This window comes from Myodes glareolus, chromosome X (assembly GCF_982192425.1).
Source record: "Myodes glareolus chromosome X, mMyoGla1.1, whole genome shotgun sequence".
NCBI lineage: Eukaryota > Metazoa > Chordata > Mammalia > Rodentia > Cricetidae > Myodes > Myodes glareolus.
This window is the reverse complement of record NC_142053.1, coordinates 55,229,570-55,251,541: the sequence shown is the minus strand read 5'-3', so window position 1 is coordinate 55,251,541 and position 21,972 is coordinate 55,229,570. Positions and strand designations below refer to the sequence as shown.

Here is a 21,972-nt window from a genome sequence, read left to right as displayed (position 1 = left end):
GTACATACACATATATGCATACACACACACATCTGTAGAGGCCAGCCTGAGATATATGAAACCCTGTCTCAAAACAATGAGCTCTGATGGTCAGTGAACTAGATAAAATACCCCAAATTATTGAGCACCTCACACCCCAAAATGTGTGTTAATTTCTCCAGTGCTCTGTTTGGTTCAGTACTATCTATAAGGATAGAGTATCTTCACTTTGTTCATGGCACAGATGCTTATGGGGACAAGGAACAGCTTTTCATCAACTGCAAGATCATGACCCTTATCTTACTAAAATCCCAGATGAAATTTCCTCAGTTCTCAAGTTTTCTGTTAAATTTATTTGTGTGTGTGTGCATGCACATATGTGCATGTGTGTGTGCTGTGTGGGTCAGTCAGAGCTCAACACGTGGGTACAGTGCCCATGGTTCAAGAGGGTCAGAGGACGACATAGGGGAGGGAGTTTGTTCTCGCCCTTCTACCATGTTCTGTCTCAAGGACTAAACCTGGATCATCAGTCTCGGTGGCAAACACCTTACCTGATAATCTGTCTCACTGGCCCTTTCTGGCCCAGCGCTCTTTCCCCAGGTGTGCTCAATAGCCTTAAATTCTAACTCTGTAGACTCAATTAAGTGGAGGGCAAGGTACTTACTTGGGGTGAGCAGCAGCTATTCTGGAAAACTCATTGTCCCACATTGGTCTCCCAAAGGAGGTTTTCTGTTTCAGACCTGTCAGGACGTCTGTGGCTTTGTCAAAGTTTAATGCTGCATGACCAGCCTGGAAGCAGAAAAATATAAAATTAGAAAATCCAAGTTTGACAGCTGCTTCTGCCTTCAGCCACTTTGAAACCTTTAGTGTGAGAATGAGGCCAGGTAAGAAATGATAAGGAATACTTATTTTGGTACTAATGCATTATATTTTGTCTTAACATTTAGAGATGGAATCAGTGTTTTATTCAAACTCACAATGTCGTTATCCCAGTTAGTGAGAAAGAGACGGTAGTTTAGGAAATCCGTTTTGCCTAATTCTTCCATCTCTTGTTCCAGGGAATTCAGTAAGTTGTTGAACCAGGCAAAAGCACCTGTCTCTCTGCAGATCCAGTAGAAATAGATCTGAAATCAGCAAAGATAGCCCATACCCTTATTACGTATCCTTCACAATGTACACTGTGATGACAGGTGTGTGTGTGATATCCATACATATATAATGCATATGTATATATATATATATATATATATATATAGGTTTATCTATATTTGTTGACTAAGTCTAAGGGTAATGAATGACATTTACCCTACTTAACTATGACTTATTCCTATCTCCAGATAAGTTCTCCTGCCCCCCCCCCTTATTAAGGGTAAGACCTCAAGCTACAATGGCCTTAATCTGTCAGGGCCAGGCCAGGGGAAAAATGACACGTGGGAACGTACCTTTTGTGTTTTGAGCTTGTGGTCTGCACGCTGGAATTTGTACCAGATAGATTTCAAGATGGAAGCAAAAGGAGTGACCCCAATCCCTGCCCCAACCAGTACAGCCACTTCATACTGGAAAACATCCTCACTGACGGTGCCAAAGGGGCCGTCCACCGCAATCCTACCAAATGAGAGAAGACAACAGATGCAGGAAGTCTCCTCTCAGTCCTCAGCCTTAATCATCCTCCCAGAAACAAGCTGCATCCCCAGCCAGTTCCTGCCCACTTAGTTTAATTATGTGCTCGGTTACCAGACTTTTGCTCCAAAAAGGAATTGTTTTCGTTTTGGTTAAACTACATTCTGTTTTGAGTCTCTGAAGGTCTCAAGGACCTACCTGGGCATTGGTGAGGGCCTTTGTTCAAATGTCCTTATGAGATTTTCTGTCCAATCCCCTGCTGCTCGGATATGAATGGAGAAAAATTCTTCCTCTGGGGCAGAGGTCAGAGTAAAGGGATGCCACTCCAGGAAGGAAATGGAGGGGCAATTTACAAATATATACTGTCCCACTTCCATGCTAAAACCACGCTTGCACATCTGCAGTTCCAACACTTTAGATGGGTGCATGACAACCTGCGAATGAAGCACATAGCTGATGAGAGGCCAACTCTGAACATGACAAGGGCGGGCATTTAGCTACATGAGTAACGCCTGAGTGCTTCTGACTTGTAAGGTATGCGGTCAAGTCCCCTCTAAAGGAAGCGGTCACTGCTTAGCTCCACACAATAGCTGCAGTGTGGGAGTGAGAGTCTGTGCTGTCAGGGCTCCTGATACTTCAAGAGAAGGAAAAAAAACGGCTTTAGGAATGTTGTACTTTAGTTCTCATAGAAATAATGGATTCCATTATGAAATATATATTATATATACATATCACTGTGATATATGTGTATAAAATATAGAACATATATGTATGATATATATCACGGTGCTATATGTGTATAAACTATATAACATATTATATATACACAATGTGATAAGTGTATATGATATATAATACATGTATAAAATATAAATACATACTGTGATATGTATATGATATATATGTATTATATGCATACACTGTGATGTGTGTGCGTAATATGTATGTATGATATATATACACATATATATCACTGTACCTTGCTCATGTCTGCTCCATACTTGCCCCCTTATTAGGTGATACCTTTCTCCCCCAAGTAGTCACCATTCTGCTTTCATGTCACAATCTCTTCGTCCCCCATGTAATTCTCCATTGCTTTCAGACTCTATATACATTTATATTTAATTCACATTGAAATTTCTATTCCAAGCGTGCAAGAAAACCTGGCATTGATTTGCCTTTCAGGCTTACTTCACTTACCATGATAATCCTGGATCCAGCTCTTCTTCTGTGAATACCTTACTTTCATTCTTCTTTATAACCTAATAAAATCCCATCGTGTTTTTTAACAATTGTGTTTACTTATGTGTGTGCACGCTTGTCTGTGTATGCACCACATGCATGTAGTGCTCACAGAGATCAGAAAGGGGCATCTGATCCCCTGAAGCAGCTGGAGTTACAGGCATTTGTGGGCCACCATGTGGGAGCTGGGAACGGAGCAAGAGCAGCCAGTGCTCTTAACCACTCAGCCATCTCCCCAGTCCCCAAGAAATGTCCTTTTAAAGGGGAAACTTCCATCCAGTTTCTTAAAAGGCTGATAACCAGCTCTTTATTTTAGTTTAGGTCACAATTCCAGGGCCTTGAGCATAGTAAAAAGGCACTCCACCACGAAGCCACATCCCCAGTCCCATCCACCCTTTAAATAACCACCATGTACACAGGACAAAAGACATTTGTGGGTAAGCTCTGGTCCAGGTCCCCTCTTTGTACTCTGCAATGTAGACCCATGCTGGTGGTTCTGGCCAAAGCCCTATTGCCCATAGTTTTGTCCAGCACTGGGGAAACTAAGCATGTTCCTTCTTCCAACATCATTTTTATGCCTTTGGGGATGAACATCTGACAACTTAGTTCAGCATTCAGATAGAACAGAGCTCTTCTCACTGTGATGGGAAGTGGATATTTCTTTACCTTCATAATCACAACCTTCTGCTGGGAGCGGTAAAAGCGAAGGATCCTTTCAAAGATATATAGAGCGATTGGTGCCAGGATCCACTTCCAAGACTGCACAAAGACAGGGTAAAGAATGAAATCACGCTTAAAGCTCTCCCTTGGGACTTATTCTCGTAGCGGTTCTTCATTTAGCACATGCGTGTCAAGTTCTCTGCTGTGTGTCATTATCAAGTCACTGATTTCAGCACAGGTTAAAATGGAAACAAACACAAAACAACAGTTTTCTTTGTCAATCTGTCATTAATAAAATAGACCATTCCCTGAAATGTACAGGTCGTATCAGGGAGCAAATGCAAATGGCAAAACGAAGGCATAAGGGTACATGTGTATATGTGTGTGTTTTAAATTATACTTCAAATTTGAAAATTTGAAAATCGAAGAAAAACTACCCATCATGAAAAAAGGAAATGCACAATAGAAGTAAATGATTAAATACAAAAGTAGCAAAACATTGGGGGGGAGAGTATATGACTGATGTTACCGGTACCAACACGCCGCAAAACACCCAAAGTCAGCAGACTTCTTAAAAACACAGTAGCACTTTAGTCTGTCAGGTGAGAAGTCAAAATTTAGCAGTGATGTCCAAAATTAACCGGGATTTAGAACAATTCACGTGTTCACATACGTAACCAATGGATGTTGACAGCATCTGCCTAGGGGGCAATTTGCCAGCCCATCTCTTTGATCCTGCAATTTACTTCTAGGAAGCAGGGATAGAAAAACTAACAAGGGTGTGCATAAAGCCCTTGGCAACTACATTGACCAAAATATTCACTAAAAAAATGACCATAATGGTACATACAGATGTTTTAAAAAGAAATTTTTTGAAAGGAATATTTGACAATAGAGGAAAGACTCCAAAGATATAGATAGGATTAGCTCAGGTTGTAGAAATATATACATTTTTGTTCTTAAAACTCTCTTTAATATATGTTATTTTTCTAATGTTTAAATGGTGGATGTGTTAAGACTATCTTTTATAGCCAGATGTAGTGGCACACACCTTTAATTTCAGCACTTGGGAGGCAGAGGCAGGCGGATCTCTGTGAGTTTGAGGCCAGCCTGGTCTACAAAGTAAGTTCCAGGACAGCCAGAGCTGTTACACAGAAAAAGCCTGTCTTGAAAAACCAAAGTGTCTTTTTGTAAGCGTTCATGGAAGAAACAAAGCAATGCATTTAGGTAGCAAAACTGGCATCCTCACATAGGATAGTCCATGGCCAATCAAGGCAACTCCTGAATTTAAGTACATCTTAAAATAGATTCATCTAATGTGTCTCCAGCGCTATATAGAGAAAATACACTGATAAGCAATATCCTCACCTGTATCCCAGAAAGAGCAGGGCAGCTAACAGTGTAAGAGCAATGGCAGGTCTGCCATTAACCTGTCATCTGGTCATTTCATATGTTCATCAAGGGACTGAAAGGATAGCGAACTACCCACTATCTCAGAGGCTTCGGCTCAGTTAAGTCCCTACTGTTGATAGGATCTACTGTAAGGCATCCGTCTGTCCATGCACCCATTCATCTGTCTAGGTCTGATCCTGTACTTGACCTCCACAGCCTCCCTGATCCTGGTCCTGCAACTCGCCCCTGCAGATAGACTCAATACTGAAGCTCTGCTCACCTATGATACTGTGGCTTTGCTTGAGCCCTCTTCAATAGCTCTCCTGCAGGATTTATTAGCTGACTCCCACAGAGATTCCCTCTGCAGAAATACCATCAGCCTTGCCTCTGCTTCTGGTAAAGTCACCTTGAGATTCTTGGACTCCTCTGTGGCCTCTCTACTTCTTTGTGGACATTCTAAAACTACATAGATAGATGATAGATACTTTTTAAAAGATACTTTTAAATTACTTGACATATTAGTAAGGACCCAGAAGACTCCTAACAGAATGCATTGAGCAGGTTATGGAGAAATAATCCTATGCAGCACTGGTGAGAACACACATTTCTAAGGACATGGAGAGGGTGATTAGGCAATATTTGCCAGACTTGGAGTTTATTCCATAAATTTACTTGTATGTATGTTTAACTACATGTACTAGGCTGTTAATTTTATCATTACTTGATAGAGCCTAATACTGGTAACACCTGTCCAGCAGTAGGGGTAATCCATACAGTAAGATGTTCAGTGATGGTAAAAAGAAAGAGACATTTGCTAGAGACTTGCCATGGGTGCCCTATATCAGAGACACAGACGATACATTTGGGATTTTCTATAAGGGGAGAACTTATTAAACAGCAATAAATTCACAAGCTACGATAGGTTGTGTTTTGTGGCGTAGTCCTGATTTCCCATGATACCAGGCTATTGGCAAACACCAGTTCATGTAGTCACATCTTAGCTATTAATATTAATTCTTAGCTAGCACATCATACAGTCTATGAATTTATCTGTGCATATCATCGAAAGATTTAATCCTTCTCAGAGTGCTTTGAGGCATCACAAGTTGTTCTAGTTCCATCGATTTCCTCAATGTAGCAAATGTTATGAGCAAGCTAAAGTAAACTATATCTATGAGAATTTCCAGAGGATACACATTTTGATTCCATGAGTTTGTTATTTATTTATTTATGTTTATTGATTTATTTATTTTTGGTGTTGAGAATCAAATTCAAGGTTTTGTGCATATATCGATCCTCTTTTCTCTGCCCCCTCAGTGCCAGGATTGCAGGTGCCTGCGCTATGTCCCACTTTTTCTGTGGGTGCTGAGGTCCTGAAACTGTGTCCTTCACCACTGAGCTGGAAACACAGCCCCTGGAACTCAGTCTCGGTCTGTCTGTCTGTCTTTGTCTCTCTGTCTGTCTGTTTCTGTCTCTCTGTCTCTGTTTCTCTAAAGTGTGGTGTGTGTGTGTACATGTGTGCAAGCACACATGTGCACATGCATAGGCGTGTGGTGGCCAGATATCAATGGGGTAACTTCCTCAGCCATTTTCCACCTTATTGTTTGACACGGAGTCTCTCGCCGAATGAAACTTATCAATTTGACTAGATTGACAGGCCATCAAGCACTAGGGATCCTCTTGTCTCTGCCTCCACAGTGCTGGGATTAGAAGTGCATGCAGCTCTGCCCCACTTTTTCTGTGGGATCTGAACTCATCCTTATGTCTGTGCAACAAGCGCTTTACATGCCTTCGTGAGAACTGTGAAACGGTACTTGTCAAGCATGCTGTCCCGTTAAAGACAGCCTGCTTCAAGGATGTTTTGATTTTTCTCCAGGAAAATTTGACCGGGATTTCTCAGCTGAACTTTTGAAACAATACAATGGTCAAGGGTTTCATCTTTGGGTTCCTAAAAAACCTAGACTTGAAGGAAAGCTCCATTAATTACTGATGATGACTTCACTTCATCTTACAGATTTTTTTGTCCCAAGATGGAGATAAAAGAAGTGCTTACCTCAGAGATCACTCATCTCAAGCAGCAAAACTGGGACACAGTAAATATTATCAATAACTTTACTTCTATAGAGAGGCCACACGGTATGCAGCAATTAATGGTTGCTACGTGCTGTAGCAATCTCTTTCTTTTTTAAGAGTCCCTGTAATTGCCTGTTGCAGATGACTTTTTTTTTGAAAATCGTAGATATCTTTCATGGGAAGGAACCAACAGTGAGCAAATAAGAATGGCAATACTAACAACAAGGGTAACGGTGAAATAGGAGACAGCCCTTCCCCCATGGCATTCTTACCTCAGGGGGGTGCCCCACAAAGTGAGGGCGTCTGCAACTCCATTCATACTTATCCCACTCAAGAAAAGACTGTGAACAGTTGTAGGGATGACTTTCACCCATGCTTTCCTCCGTTTGACGTCGGACAATCCCACTGAAGCACACAAAGTAGGACAGTTTGTGACAATGAATTATCCAAAAGACGGGGGTGGGCATGAGAATGGGAACTGAAGACCTTACCCCAGGCCATGGATCCCTAAGCAGATGATATAGACGATAAAAAGGTGATGCGTATACCAGAAGAGCTCAAAATAATTCCTGCGGATAAACTCCATAGCTGACGTTACCATGAGAACCAAGGCTGTTGTGGCAATCACTCCAGTAAGGCCAGCAACACTGGTAAACGTTGCAAGCATCGCTGTCTGTGAAAGGAGAAATGTCAGCCTGGCCACAAAACCTACCAAGACCAGGATCTCCCTGATGCTTTTGCATCGAATCACCTCACCGTATTTGGAGACTGGATGGGATTTAGCCAAGAATCCTTTTCTTTCTCATGACGAGAGAGGTTGGAGAGAACAAAGGCAAGCGATCCATCCATGGCCTGCTGGCTTCTACTGTAGCGTTCAAAGTTAAATAGGTGTGCAATGACATGAATAGCTAAGTGGGAAGATGGGAGGTGTCAGGAATATTATGGCAAACACATCCCACTGAAATAGGAGACCCCCACCTATAGTGCCTAGCGGAATGCAGAGTCCACAGTATATACCCAACACTGAAAGGCCCAAGACCTCCCACCAGCATCCACTCAGTTCCCAAAGGAACAGATTATATACTCCATGAATATGATTCTAAAATGTGTCTCATAAAGAGTTCCAGGTGCTCATTAAATATTTTTAATGTTTATATGCACAGGCAAATGACATTGCACCCTGAATCGCCTGTTGTCCATGGTTGCATCTTTTGCCACGTTACCTGTGAATATGCAGATCATATATGCCACCAGCTTATGGAAGAGGAGGTTATGATCCAATGGCTTTCTCAGTGAGCGGTTGCAAAACTACAAATGCAAAGTCATCCTGGTCAGGTGTCACAAGTCAGTCTTTTGAAATTCACTAATTCCCACCAACATGCCTGCCTTAGCCACAGCATTCCAGTACCCAACCATCGCCATCTACCAAAGGAAACCTCTGGGTTCCATTCCGAGGGACTCTTCCTTTAATGTGAAGGCTGAACTAAGCACAGTGGAAACTCACTGAGCAGGTGCCCCTCAGGAAGGACAGCAGATTGCGACACACAGGAATCAGGATCATCATGCTGTTAAAATTCAAGCAGAAAGCAGAGGCTCGGGCAAAGGCCAAGGCGGTCTGGAACAGAGGAGAAAAAAGAGACTTAGACTTTCTCTGAGCATCCAGCAGGTGAGGACCGGTCCGGTCTACTTTTCTAGGATGAGCAAATGGACATTGAGGAGCGGTTTCCTGCCTCTCTCAGTCACTCTCTCTCAGCAACCAGCATACCAGGTCAGTCTCTCTGCCAAAGAGAGACAATGGGCTGAACTTACTTACAAGAATTGAGGAATCCTCATGACAGTGGTTTGAAAATGTTGGGTGATATATTTACTAATGTGAACAAGAACAAGGTTCAGTAATTCTGCATTAGCAAATACAATCTATGAATGTAGTAGTTTGAAGAAGATATTTTTATTTCATTCATTTAATTATAATTTTATTGTTTGCCCTTTATAAAATAGCCTTGGAGATCATATATATTTTTATATATTATTAACTAAAGCTTATATTTAAAGATACAATTATGGTTGATGACTTTTTTATTCCCCCAAGAAAGTGTAATTTCTAACTGAAGAACTTTAAGATGATTTTCTTGAGTGACCAGGGAGCACAAAGTAAGAACAGCAAAAGATCTAGGCAGTCATGGCAGCTAAACTCAACCTCTCAATTCTATACAACTGCTCCCCAAGTTGCTTTATGTCTTTGGACTACTATCTATGAATTACAACAATCTTGTAGTAGTAATTAGGTAGGGAAAGAGTCAGGCTATTTTTTCATTGCAAGTAAGCAAATTGATGAGTCTTACATGTGTGCCTATAAACAACTAGAAAGGCAAGTATGGGTGAGAAGTCACAATTTCTTAGTATTTTAAAATTATTATTAAGGCACACCTCTTAAGCTCACGGATTGGAAAAATCAATATTGTTAAAATGGTTATATTAATGAAAGTAGTCTACAGATTCAATGCAATTCCCCTCACGGTTCCAACGACATTCTTCACAGAACTAGAAAAAAAAACCCAAACTTTGTATGGAAATACAAAAGGACCCTGAATAACCAAAGAAATCCTTAGCAGAAAGAATGATGGTATAAGTATTACAAAACCTAATCCCAAATTAATACAACAGAACCATAACAACAGAATAGTATGGTAATGTCACAAAAATGCATACAAAGGGATGGGGAGATGGTGAAACAGGTAAGAACATTGTTGTGTTAACATGAGAGTCTGAGTTCTAACCTCTAGCACCCATGTATAAAGCCAGGCATGACAGCAACACCTGTAACTACAATGCTTGAGGAGTGTGGATGGAGATAGGAGTATCACCTGGACTTGCTGGCCACCAGCCTAGCTCTACTTTCAGTGAGAGGCTTGGTCTCAAAGGAATAATGTAGAAAGGGACAGAGCAGAAGACCCGACAGCACCTGGCTTCTGAATAGAAGTACTCACATCTATACACGCAGATGTGTGTATACCCCACACACAAAGTAAATAATTTTATAAAACAGCTATATAGTCTGGTGTAATAGAAAAGAAGACCTGATGTGGGATTGCCCTCTGTATGCTATGAATATGTTTTATGACCATTAGTTATTAAAGAAGCTCTTTCGGCCAGTGTCTTAATAGAGTAAAGTCAGGTGGGAAATCCAAACAGAGATATAGAGAAAAAGTAGGCAGAGTCAGGGAGACACCATGTAGCTGCCAAAGGAGACAGATGCCAGCCACCAGCCAGAACCTTACCAATAGGCCACACCCTCATAGTGATACACAGATTAATAAAAATGGGTTAATTTAAGATGTAAGAGTTAGCTAAAAATATGCCTAAGCTATTGGCCAAAGAGTATTGCAATTAATATAGTTTCTGTATGATTATTTGAGTCTGAGCAGTTGGGAAATGAACAAGCAGTCTCCACCTACAAAATGGGCCACCAAAATGAGGCAAATACATCCACATAAAACCTGAGAGAGTTTGGAAAGTTCTAGAAACAAAAGGACAGAGTTAAGCATGACTTCTTGGTAGCTGTATTTTTTCAGACTTGTTCTGTTTGCTAGAAGCAAGCAGAGATATGATTCCTTTAGCTTCCTGACTCAGCGGTAGCACAGATCTTTAAGAAGGGTTCCAGAGCTAGTTGCACAAACAACTTTAGCTCTTTCAGGAGACTGAGCACTTGAATGGGCTTTGTGAGCAGCATGCTGCAAGTTACTTGGTGGCAGTATGGACCATCTGCTTCTCAGAGTTGAGGTGGTGAGGATGTCTTCTACCTGACAGTCCCAGAACTGGTGGTAAAGGTACCTCCACCATATCAAAAGGCTGAGAGAGGCTGAGCCAGTATCCAGGGATGCCATGACCAAGATGCTTACCATTTTAAAAGTGCTCCTGGTCCGAAAATGATTACAGATATGCAATAGGAAAGATTCAGACATAAAAGACCTCTAAACAAGACACAATGTATTTTTTAAAAAAATGTACATAGGCTTGGGAGAGAGAAGAAAAGGAGTATAGACAGTTATAAAAAGAAATAAATCATTTTTAAAAATAAAACAAAGTCTTTAAAGAGACAGAGTACAGATAGTCATAGACTAAAGGAGTAAAGAAAAATAAGCCACATAAAGATGGAAAATACACAGAGAGTCTGGATTATGTATATCATTGTGTTTTCTTTGAATTTTTTAGCTGTGAATAAACTAAGTACAGAGAGACATTTCATTGTACGGGCTGCTCTTGACTTCAAAATTTGGGTCTAAGGCTATGTTGCTTTGGAAAAGATGTTCTGCCTTTGTTTTCACAGAGGATAGAAAGCTGTTGATTCCTTACCAGCTAATATGGTTTAATCAAACAGGGCCCCCTGAAGCAATGGCCCAGATGATCCAACATCCATGACAGTTTCAAGACTGCTGGTTGAGTATACCCCATGAAAGACCTGATTAACAGCATCCCCAATCAACAGGAAGTAGTTTAGAGAACAATGTCCAAATTCCCTAAATGATATTTTAATGTTTGTTTACATTTAAAGAGGGATATGCTATAGAGATGAATATTTTGCATTGATATGAATCTTGGTTTATTGATACAAATTTAAGATCAATTTTGTTATATGCATATTTCTGCTCTTGATTAAGGTATTGAACATGTTTATACAGTTCATTTAAAAATGTAATGTATAAATAAGAAATTCAGGTTAATAGATAGTCATCTATAATAGTCAAGCTTGTAGTCATGTTAATTAGGTTTTCTAGATGTGCAGAGATATATTTCAGATGGATAGGTATTCTTCAAACCTTTCAAATACTAACAGAATATGGCATTTAAAATGTTTTGAGAACTTAGAATTTTTTATGACAATGAAACACATCTGTTCCTGGCAGCACCAATCTACTTCAAGAGGACAATTGGCATTGAAGAGACTCTTTATGGAGTTGGTTAGCCATTTGGGCAAGAAACTGCTCTCGCCCAGACTGCTTGATGGGTATGCTGTATGAACTGGACATGTAGAACCCACAGGAAAATGATTGCTGAACTTGCCTAAAGGTGAGACAGTCCTTCAGGGTTCCTGCTTCATGAAAGAGTCTACCAGACATTCTACAGGATACAGAAGAAAGTGACTGGCAAACTGTCAATAGAGGCAAAACAGTCTTCCAAATTTCCTGCTTCATGGAAAAGTTTGCCAGATACTATGGGCCTATAGGCTGAAGATGGATACCCCAATGTTACAGAAGAACTTTGAGGGACTGTCCAGGCAGCAAGATGTCTCTGTCAATTCTAGAGTTTTGAAAGTTGCTTACAATGCACTTCCTGTTAACTATGTAATATTATATCCTTCTGGGATCTTTAATGGAGTTGAAGAATAGATAGTTATAATCACAGTTTTCCTTAGTTATGATAAAATATAAATTAAAGTAGATACAAACATTGTAACTATAATTCTTGCTTGATAACTGTTTTATTGTATGTAATTTTACTATGTCAAAGTTCAAACCTTCCTTTTTATTTAGACAGAAAAGGGGAGATTATGTGGGATTCCCCTCTGTATGCTATGAATTACCATTGGTTACTAAAGATGCTGTTTCAGACAATGACTTAGTAGAGTAAAGCCAGGCAGAAAATCCAAACAGAGATATAGAGAAAAGTAGGTAGAGTCAGGGAGACACCATGTAGCTGCCAAAGGAGAAAGACGGCAGCCACCAGCCAGAAACTTACCAATAGGCCACATCCTTATAGTGATACACAGATTAATAAAAATGGGTTAATTTAAGATGTAAGTGTTAGCTAAAAATATGCCTAAGCTATTTGCCAAACAGTATTATAATTAATATAGTTTCGGTATGATTATTTGGGTCTGAGCAGTTGGGAAATGAACAAGCAGTCTCCACCTACAAGGACCCAGAAATACACTCCTACAACTACCTCCACCCAGTATCTGGCAACAGTGTCAAAAACACATATTGGGGAAAAGCCAGCCAAATGGTGTTGGCAAATGGTGTTGGTAAAATGGATATACATCTGTTGAAGGAAGAAGCTAAATCCATATAACTTACTCTGTGCAAAAATATCAATTCAAAATGGATTAGAGACCTGAATTTAAGGCCTCAACTCTGAATGTGGAAGACTCCTCAAGATATAAGCATGGGCTTTCGGGGGGAAAAAAAGGCTCCAATAACCCAGGCCATAAACACAAGATTTTAAAAGTGGAATTGAAGAAAATTGAAAGGTTTCTCAGGGACTAGTGAGATGGCTCTAGTGGTAAGGGTGCTTGCTGTCAATCTGGGCTTGATTCTCAGGACACTTGTGGTGGAAAGAGAGAAGAGGCTCGTGTTGGAGCCTTCATGTGTCTCTCTGTGTCATCAGTCTCTCTGTGGGCATGCAGGCCCCGGAAGTTGAAACAGGACCATGGGAGGAGAGGAAGAGATATTAAGGAAGGTGAAAGGGGAAAAATGAGAAAGTAATGGATTATATGTGACATGAAAGCAGAAGAGGAAACATTTCAAAAGAGGGAAGCAGCAAGTTGGGCTTTGGGGAGATTGGGGAAGGCTCTGCCAGGGGAAGATGAGTAAGAACAAAGTAAAATTGCACAAAAATGAAACAGTGGAAACCCTTTCCTTATTTATACACTAACTTGAAAAAGAAAGAGAGGGAGGGAGAGGGGATGAAATGTAGTCAACTATTAAAAATAAACCCTTTTTCAGTACAACCTAAGCCCAGGACAGTGTGACTTCAGTGAAACAAGCCAGGTCAAGACTGCCTAGTGCCCATACTGGCTTTCAGCGTAGGCAGCACCGTGACCAAGAGCTGTCCTGCTGCTTTCCAGCTCAGACTCTTCTCATGACCCATGTTCTTGCCCCTGTTGAGTCACACTCCGGCTGGTTTGGGTAGAGACAGCCTGTTCCATTGCAAACAAAATTGTCTCTGCTCATCACAAAGATCTTACATTTCCACATTGGCTCCCACAGTGTACCTATTTGAAGCTGTAATTGGCAAGTAAATTGAAAATACTGGACTATAATTTCACATCTCCGCATTCTGTGGTAGTTACCCATCCAAGACAAATTCTTTTTAGAAAGAAACAAACAAAAACAACTTTTATTTTACCCCATTGCAGAACGTGGAGCTATCCCAATGTATATTCATTTCCCTATATCAACCAATGGTATTGAAATCTTGTGGTCAGTAAGGCCTCATTTACTGTGGGTTTAAGCTCCTCCCTCTGCTCCTTATTTGCAATGATTCATAGTATTCTCCCAAGATGAGCATGAATTTTCAAATTATCCTATGTAATGACTCAATCAATCAATCATGATCTATCAATATAAGGGTCTGATATTCAAACATGAAAAGCAGTGGTGTAGGCATTGTAGATATTTTTAAAGCCAGCTTTTAAAACTTAGGCTTGATCATTTTAAAGTTTTCTTTTGTGCACATATATTGTATGTTGATCATACTTCCACCCATACCCTCTTACCCTTCTTTCTCTTATGCCCCAGCATTTTAATGATCTTTGCCCCCAACCATTTTACTTCTACTATTCTGTCATATACACATGTACGCTTTTATTTCTCCATATGAAACTTGAGACCTGTCATTGAAACAAACCAACATATTTGCTTTTCCAGGGCTGATTTGACTCACTTAATATATTTATCTTCAGTAGCATCCATTTTTTTTCTGCAAACAACCTAATTCTGTTTCATCTTAATGGTTGGAAGAATAACGCTTTTGTTGTGTGTACATTGTACTTTGTTCGCCTCTCCCTCTGCTAACAGACCACAAACTGTTTATGTCTATTAAATGAAGCCTCTCCATTTCAAGCATCTGCCTATTTGGAAAATGTAAACATGGTGAATTTCAAGATACCAGCTTGAGATCCTTGAATACAGAGCTGGTATGAACTGGCTCCACTACAATCACATAAAAAGATATCAAAGACATATTGAGTGTAGGAAGTGATTTCCATACACTATCTGTACTGTACTGTACTCCCCTTTTTGACTGATTTAAAAATATGTGGGAGTCCCACTGTATTTGTGGGCATATATGTTTAAAAAGAACAACTTTCACTATATTAAAATTTAAAAAGTAAATGAACACTATTACCTACCTTGGAAAAGAAACAAAATTTGTGCCTGGTGCATTCGTGAATACATCAGTGCGACTGTCTAACACGTGCAGGGATCTATTAACAGTACTGGTCTCTGGGGAGTGGGAGCAAAGAGCTTTTCACATGCTACTGACACATTTTGATCTAACTGACAGCAGCATCATTTATAATTCATTTTCATTGTTTTTCTTAGATTGAAAATAGATTTTTTTTCCCGGGGTTGGAGAAATGGTTCAGTGGTTAAGAGCACTGGCTGCTCTTCCAGAGGTCCTGAGTTCAATTCCCAGGAATTACATGGTGGCTCACAACCATCTGTAGTAGGATCTGATGCCCTGTTCTTGCCTGCAGGGACATATGCAGAACATTCAAACACAAAAATATAAATAAATTGGATTTTAAAAAAAGAAAATAGATGTTTTTCTCACATATACTATATCCCTATTATAGTTTCCCCTACTCCTCCCAGCTCTTCCCTGCAAGTCCACTCCTTTCTGCCTCTCATTAGAAACTAAGCAGGCTTCTAAGTGAAAATATAATATAATATAATATAATATAATATAATATAATATAATATAATACAATAGTAATATAAACCAAAGACTATACAATGGAATAGGACAAAACAAACAGAAGAAAGAGAACCCAAGAAAAGGCACAAGAAACAAGAGACTGAGAGACCTTGGAACACTTGATCCTAAATGGGGTGTCTCCATCAAATCCCTCCCCTCAGGGCTCAGGGAACCCTGCAAAAGAGGAAGCAGAAAGAATGTAAGAGTCCAAGGGAATGGAGGACCAAGGAAACAAGGCTTTCTAAACACAATAGGACCAATGCACACACAAACTCACTGAGACTGAGGCATCATGCAAAGGGCCTACATGGGTCTGTAGCAGATGTGGTCATGGAGCTGGGAGGAGAAGTGGGCACAAGCCCCTATCCCTAACCCCATGGCTATCTCAGATTGATAACCACTTGCAAAAGAAAATTGTTTCCCCCAAGGGAGTCTCACTAGGGGAACAAAGTGCTGTTATTGTGTAGGCTGCATGCCCAGCAGCAGAGGGTCGACAGAAGACAAACACAATGGCATCTTCAGAGGCTCCTTGGTTCATAATGTCCTGCTGGGACCTTTTAGAAAAAAAATTTATCTTATTTAAAATTTTTACATACATACATACATACACGCATGCATAATACATACATACCCTACAGATCCTTTGTGTATATATCATGGCTTCCATTTGAGTCTTTTTATGGAATTCCTGAGTGGTTCTCTATGCCTATAATTCATTTTTAAATAAGACTTTAAAAATTGAAACATCCACAGGATATCAGTATGATTCATTTCGCAGCAACGAACATTTTGGTCATGAAGTAAGCAAGTTCTTAATAACTAGTCATATTTATTGCATCGTTCTATTAATATAAAGCTATTTTAGGACAAATTAACACTTCCTTTGGCGTTTTAGCTTCTAAAAGGAAATGGAGAAGGCACTTTTAAGATAGAAAACAGCAGAGTGGAATAAGCAATGAATAGAACATTCAAATTCATTGTGATCTCAACATGTGCCCTTTGATTATGACGAGAAAAGGGTTTTTTTGCAAAGGAGAACTGCCTTTAAATATGAACATAGAGTGAGTCTTTGTGGAAAGCTACTGAAATAAGCTTTGCCAAGATGAAAGTGTTGTAACCAATCCCCTGTCTGTTCCTCCACAGTACAGAGAAATGAAAAGCAAATTTGCTGCCCTAACCAGATAGGGCCTACCTAGGTACCCCACTCCGGGAAGCAACTGTCACCTCCAAGCCAGTGCACTCAGCTAAGTCTCACCCCTTTTCTGTACTTGACTGCCCCTTTCCATCCTTCTCATCTTTGTTCACCCCCTGAGATGTTCCAGCGTGTCAGTAGGCCTTGAGTTCTGCAGCAATGTAAGCCTCCCTTTTATCCTCTGAACCCCCTCGGTAGTTATTCCTCATTTTCACAAGGAGTCATTAAACCATAGCAATGGTTTTGAAGTTTTCCTTTAATTTTTAATTACATTTAATTGTGTATGCGTGTGTGTGAGTGTGTGTGTGCACGTGTGTATGTGTGTGTGTGTGTGTGTGTGTGCGCGCGCGTGCACATGTGCGCACTCTGTGAAAATCAGACGACAGCTAGCAGGAGTCGGTTCTTTCCTGCTACCATGTGAGAGTCCCAGGTAGCAAATTCAGGTAATCTGGCTTAGTGGCAATTGCCTTTACCTGTCAACTCATCTTGCAAGCCACAACCAAGATTTCCTTTTTCATTTCTCTGTTTTCTTTTTTGTTTTATTTATTCCTTAATACGTTCAGAACACTCAGAATATTTTCCAGTGCTGGGAATTGAATGCGGGCTTGAGCATACCAGACAAGTGTTCTACAATTTATATTTAGATTCAGCAAGCTCTTAAAACCATACGCAGGAGGCCATATGGCAGGTGAAGGCCACTCTGGCCAAAGTGGAAACAGGCAGGAATTCTGTCTAGTTAGCCTTCTGGCTCCCTGTAGGGTCACATGACCTTTGGAAAACCAGTTGTGAGTCACTGGCTAATAGTTTTCCTTAGTTCATATTTTCCTTATTGGCCCTGAAGGAGTGTACCCACTATCAGACATAGCAAATAAAAGTACTGCATTTCGACTTAAATTAGAACTTCCTATGAAGCCAGGCATGGTGCTACACACCCTGAATCTCAGGTTTCTGGAGGCCAAGAGGCAGATGAGACCTTGTCTCAAAAAAAAGTGAAAGTGCATATTTTTGTATACTTATGTGTATAATTGGAGCACACACACACACACATCTGAAATCATTTATCTGAAATTCAAATTTGAATGAGCATCTGTATTTTTCCCCTGGTAAGCTCAGCCCCCAGAAAAAAAATCAAAGAGCTGGGTCAGAAAGGATCACAAATGGAAGATTTTAACAAACAATATAAACAACAAAAGAAAACATTAGCCAGGCCTGGTGGCACATGCCTATAATCATATACATACATACATACATACATACATGCATAAGCTGCTTGGGAAGTTGAGGTACGAGGATTGCAAGAGCTAGGCCATCATGGGTCACATAGCAAGAATACATCTTAAAAAGGGAAACAAAAATCAAAGCCCAGTACTCACCCCAAGAATTTGTCTTGTGTAATAGTACTTGTCAGACTGCTCATAATTCAGGAAGGCATACACAAACAGAAACATGTTCAGCCCCAACCAAGACACCTAGAAGAAAAAAACAAGCAAGGAATGTGGAGGGGCTGGGAAAGGTGTAAGGAAATAACATGGACATATTGAATGTTTTATGCTCATCTATTTTCATTTTAAATTAATATAACTCTACTAGTATCTAGCTTGTTTTCAGAGTGGACAACCTGAGGCATGCGTCCGATGCTAATGAGCAGGATCAGCCACCTGAGGCCCATGGCCCACACCGGGCTCATCACCAGATTGGCATGTCCTCAAAACTCGGAGTGTTTGCTTTTTGGTTTTCACCTTAAAGGCTTGAAAACATCAAAAGAATGACATATCGTGACATAAAATTACATACATGAAACTCAAATGTCATTGGCTATAAATAAAGTGGGATTGGGATGTCTACTCTTTTCCATATCGTTTATGGATGTTTTCGTCATGCTCCGGTGAACTTGAGTAGCTGGGATGGAGACCAGATAGCTTGCAAAAGCCTAAAACATGTATCTTGCTCTCCTCGGAAACATTGGCCAGTTCCCGGACTGGCATGAGCTTTCAAACTACCAGCCCTAAAGAATGGCGCTGAATGAACATGTAAATTTCTGAAGAAACAAAGAAGAAATTTAGCATCTTTTAAACAGTGCTCACTAGAGAAAGACTAAACCATTCCCAGCTTGGTCTGCCTCTTTAATTATACCCTGACATACTTTCCTGCTTTTGGGTTGCGAGACTTTTTGGCAACCTAACCTATTGTTTTGTACTTGTGTTTTATACAACTGTGTGCACCTATCCAAACCTCTGCACGTTGGCTAAGAGCATAATTTGGAAGCCAGTATGCGTTGCTATGGAGATGAACTCTATCCTAGTCTGCAACTAAACAGATCTCTTTAGCACTGGGATGCATTTTGATACACCCCAACCCCAAATTACTAAGAAGCATTTCAGCCCAGTAGTAAAGGGTCTTAGTCTGGGGCATGGCCCGTTCATATTCCCTAGATATAGAGCACTCACAGGCCGGGAGCAGCACAGTAAAGTGGTTCTCAGTGTAAACTGGAGCCAAACGTCTGAGATTCCATTCTAATGCCACCATTAGTAGCTCTGTAATATCAGACATATGATTTGAATTCTAGGATCAGTTCTTTCACCTATGAAATGAGGTATCTATTCCACAGCAGTGTTGTGGTACTTGCAATAACTAATGCATGCAACGTGAGTAATAATACAATGTTTTGCATATAGTACAAGCTTAATACATACTAACTACAGACTGATTTTCCACACTAACTTGCTCACTCCTAATTTCTTCCTTCTTTCCTTCCTCCTTTCTTTCCTTCTTCTGCCTTTTTTCTCCTGTTCTTTTTTGTGTGTGAGATGGGGGGTCTCCTCGTAGCTGGTTTGACCCAAGTTAGTCTTGAACTAGGCTTAGACAGTCCTTCCACTTCAGCCTCCCAAGTAGCAGGGACCGAAGGCACCACATTCAATCAGTTCCCTCCTGCCTCCTTTGCCTGGGATCCTTTTGCAAAATTGAAGGTCTTTTAGAGACTATTTGATGTCAGTGGGAAAAGAAAATGGAAAGCCATAGATGCTTTAAGAATAATTAAAGAATCAGAGACCATGAACCTGAGGAGTGGAAGGTGTTTGGGAGGATGTGGAGGGAGGAGAAGGGAATGGTATAAATATAGTATTCTTATATGAAATTGTCTAGCAAACAAATTGGAGAAAAATGAATTTGGTGAACAGAAAAAAAAACCCTCATTTTTGGGATCAGAAATAATTCCGAATATGAGATGGACACAGGAACACAGCTCTACAACAGCCCGTTGACACCTGTAGACAAGGTAGGGGTAATTACAGCAACATCCGGGAGTCAGGAGTTACATTTCCCACTGTGAATGGAAAAGAAGGTGGAACTGCAAGACCTGGGAAGAAAGAGGAGGAAAACATATTTCTGAGCAACTTTTCATTTTTTTCTACATAGTACATAGGAGTACATGGCAGAGATAGCAAGAAGCCGAGGCCACCAGCAGGGCTGCCCAAGAACAGCTGGAAACTAGAAGTCAGAGAGTTAAACGTGACTCATCCCTGGAAATGATGAATTTCTCCAGCCCCACCCCCCAACAAAGAATAGAAGCGGGGACTGCAGTGGCTTTTAGAGAAACCAACAGTCTTTATCCGAAGCTAATCAATTCACTTAATTAATCACCTGTTCCTCTACCAGCTGATCTATCACCACCCACACCACACAGGACCTGAAGTCTGGAAAGAATAAATAATTTAGTCGAGGTCATCCAGTAGCCGAACCGACGGCACTTGTCACATTTCCCTTGTCCTAAGCTAGTGAGCTCTCGGTTATAGTGCAGAAGGAACTAAACACAGGACAGCGAGGATTAAAAAACAAGCTCTTGTTTTCATTAACTATTAAACAAAAACCAAGAGACCCCGGAGAGTGAGGAAGGGCGCTGGAGCCTGACGTAGGTATGACTTACAAATGTAGGAAAAATGATAAAGAATGTGTGTGTGTGTTGTGTGTGTGTGTCTGCATGTGTATGTATACGTGTGTGTGTGTGTGTAGAAAGGGATCCTATATATGTGGAATGGTGAACAAAGTCTAGCTTGAATACCAGTGAACTGAGTTTGAATCACGGTTGCCAATTTACTGTGTATAATCTAGATTGATTTCCTTCATAAACCTCTGGGAATTGTTTTATATCTGCTCTGTGTAATGCAGTAGCTAGCCATCAGCATGTAGTTATGAAACACATGAACTGTGACTAATTCTGATTGAGATGTGCTGCGCATGTAAAGTAGACATGCTCTTCCAAGGACCTAGAAACAAACAATAGAAATTATATCGATATTGTCTATATTGATTGCATGCTGAACGAATGCCCATGAATGACACTTCTCAAATATCATGTTTCTTTTTATCCTTTTCCGCACAAGTATGAGATAATTTAGACATTTCTCAAATGACTCATAGTTTATTTCTATTGAGCATTGCTGGGTCAAGATGATCTCGGAGATCACTTTCATCTCAACCAGTCAATTACTTTATAATGGCAGCAATAGAAGGAAATAGAAAGAAATGAAGACTCCATGTCAACAGTTGGAAATAAGACAGAAAAGAGAAAAAATGGAAACAAATTTCAACTGCAGGTCGTCATGGTCTGGAAACAAGAGCAACTGCCCCTCATTTGGCTTTGCTCTCTCATCAGGCCTAGAATTGGCTGTTTCTAAGCGATAACCGGCTTTGACAAGGCAGATAATACAGACTATATAGAGAGAGCATATATATAATATATGCTATAGACGCTTTCTCTTTTGAATAACTTCACAAATAATAACAAACATGGTGTCTTCTTACTCTGCTAAAATTCCCAATTAATAGGAAATGAAATAGCACTTACCAGAAACAAAACTGAGAGCCAGTGGCTAGCCAGCCAGTTTCCCATTGTCGAGTCCAAGTTTGGAACCTCCGTAGGAGCAATGTGGCTTCTGGAGAGGGCCCTCTTGGTAATGACTTCTTTATCAAGGTCTATGAGTCTGTAAGAAGCCAAAATACACATCTACTCACAAAGCTTCCAAAACTGGGGTCTGCCTTCTCATCTAAATGGAGCTGTGTTATCAGCTCAGGTAGAAAAACCCCGCTTGTGGCAACCACAGGGATTTTCCCTGGTG

At 40.4% G+C, this 21,972-nt stretch overlaps 1 protein-coding gene across 1 annotated transcript in view; it reads right to left on the bottom strand.

The window, feature by feature from the left end:
• Nox1 (NADPH oxidase 1) overlaps positions 1 to 21,972 on the bottom strand; it is a 25,803-nt gene extending 3,831 nt beyond the window's left edge. Inside the window, exons 1-12 of the mRNA XM_048417919.3 lie at positions 21,702 to 21,972; positions 18,232 to 18,327; positions 8,471 to 8,581; positions 8,190 to 8,274; positions 7,723 to 7,874; positions 7,458 to 7,639; positions 7,239 to 7,371; positions 3,508 to 3,600; positions 1,798 to 2,033; positions 1,422 to 1,584; positions 957 to 1,103; positions 644 to 768 (exon numbers count right to left, since the gene is read on the bottom strand). Of these exons, the coding sequence (XP_048273876.3) occupies positions 644 to 768; positions 957 to 1,103; positions 1,422 to 1,584; positions 1,798 to 2,033; positions 3,508 to 3,600; positions 7,239 to 7,371; positions 7,458 to 7,639; positions 7,723 to 7,874; positions 8,190 to 8,274; positions 8,471 to 8,581; positions 18,232 to 18,327; positions 21,702 to 21,860 (1,682 nt within the window). The 5' untranslated portion in view covers positions 21,861 to 21,972. The remainder of the gene's footprint in view (positions 1 to 643; positions 769 to 956; positions 1,104 to 1,421; positions 1,585 to 1,797; positions 2,034 to 3,507; positions 3,601 to 7,238; positions 7,372 to 7,457; positions 7,640 to 7,722; positions 7,875 to 8,189; positions 8,275 to 8,470; positions 8,582 to 18,231; positions 18,328 to 21,701) is intronic.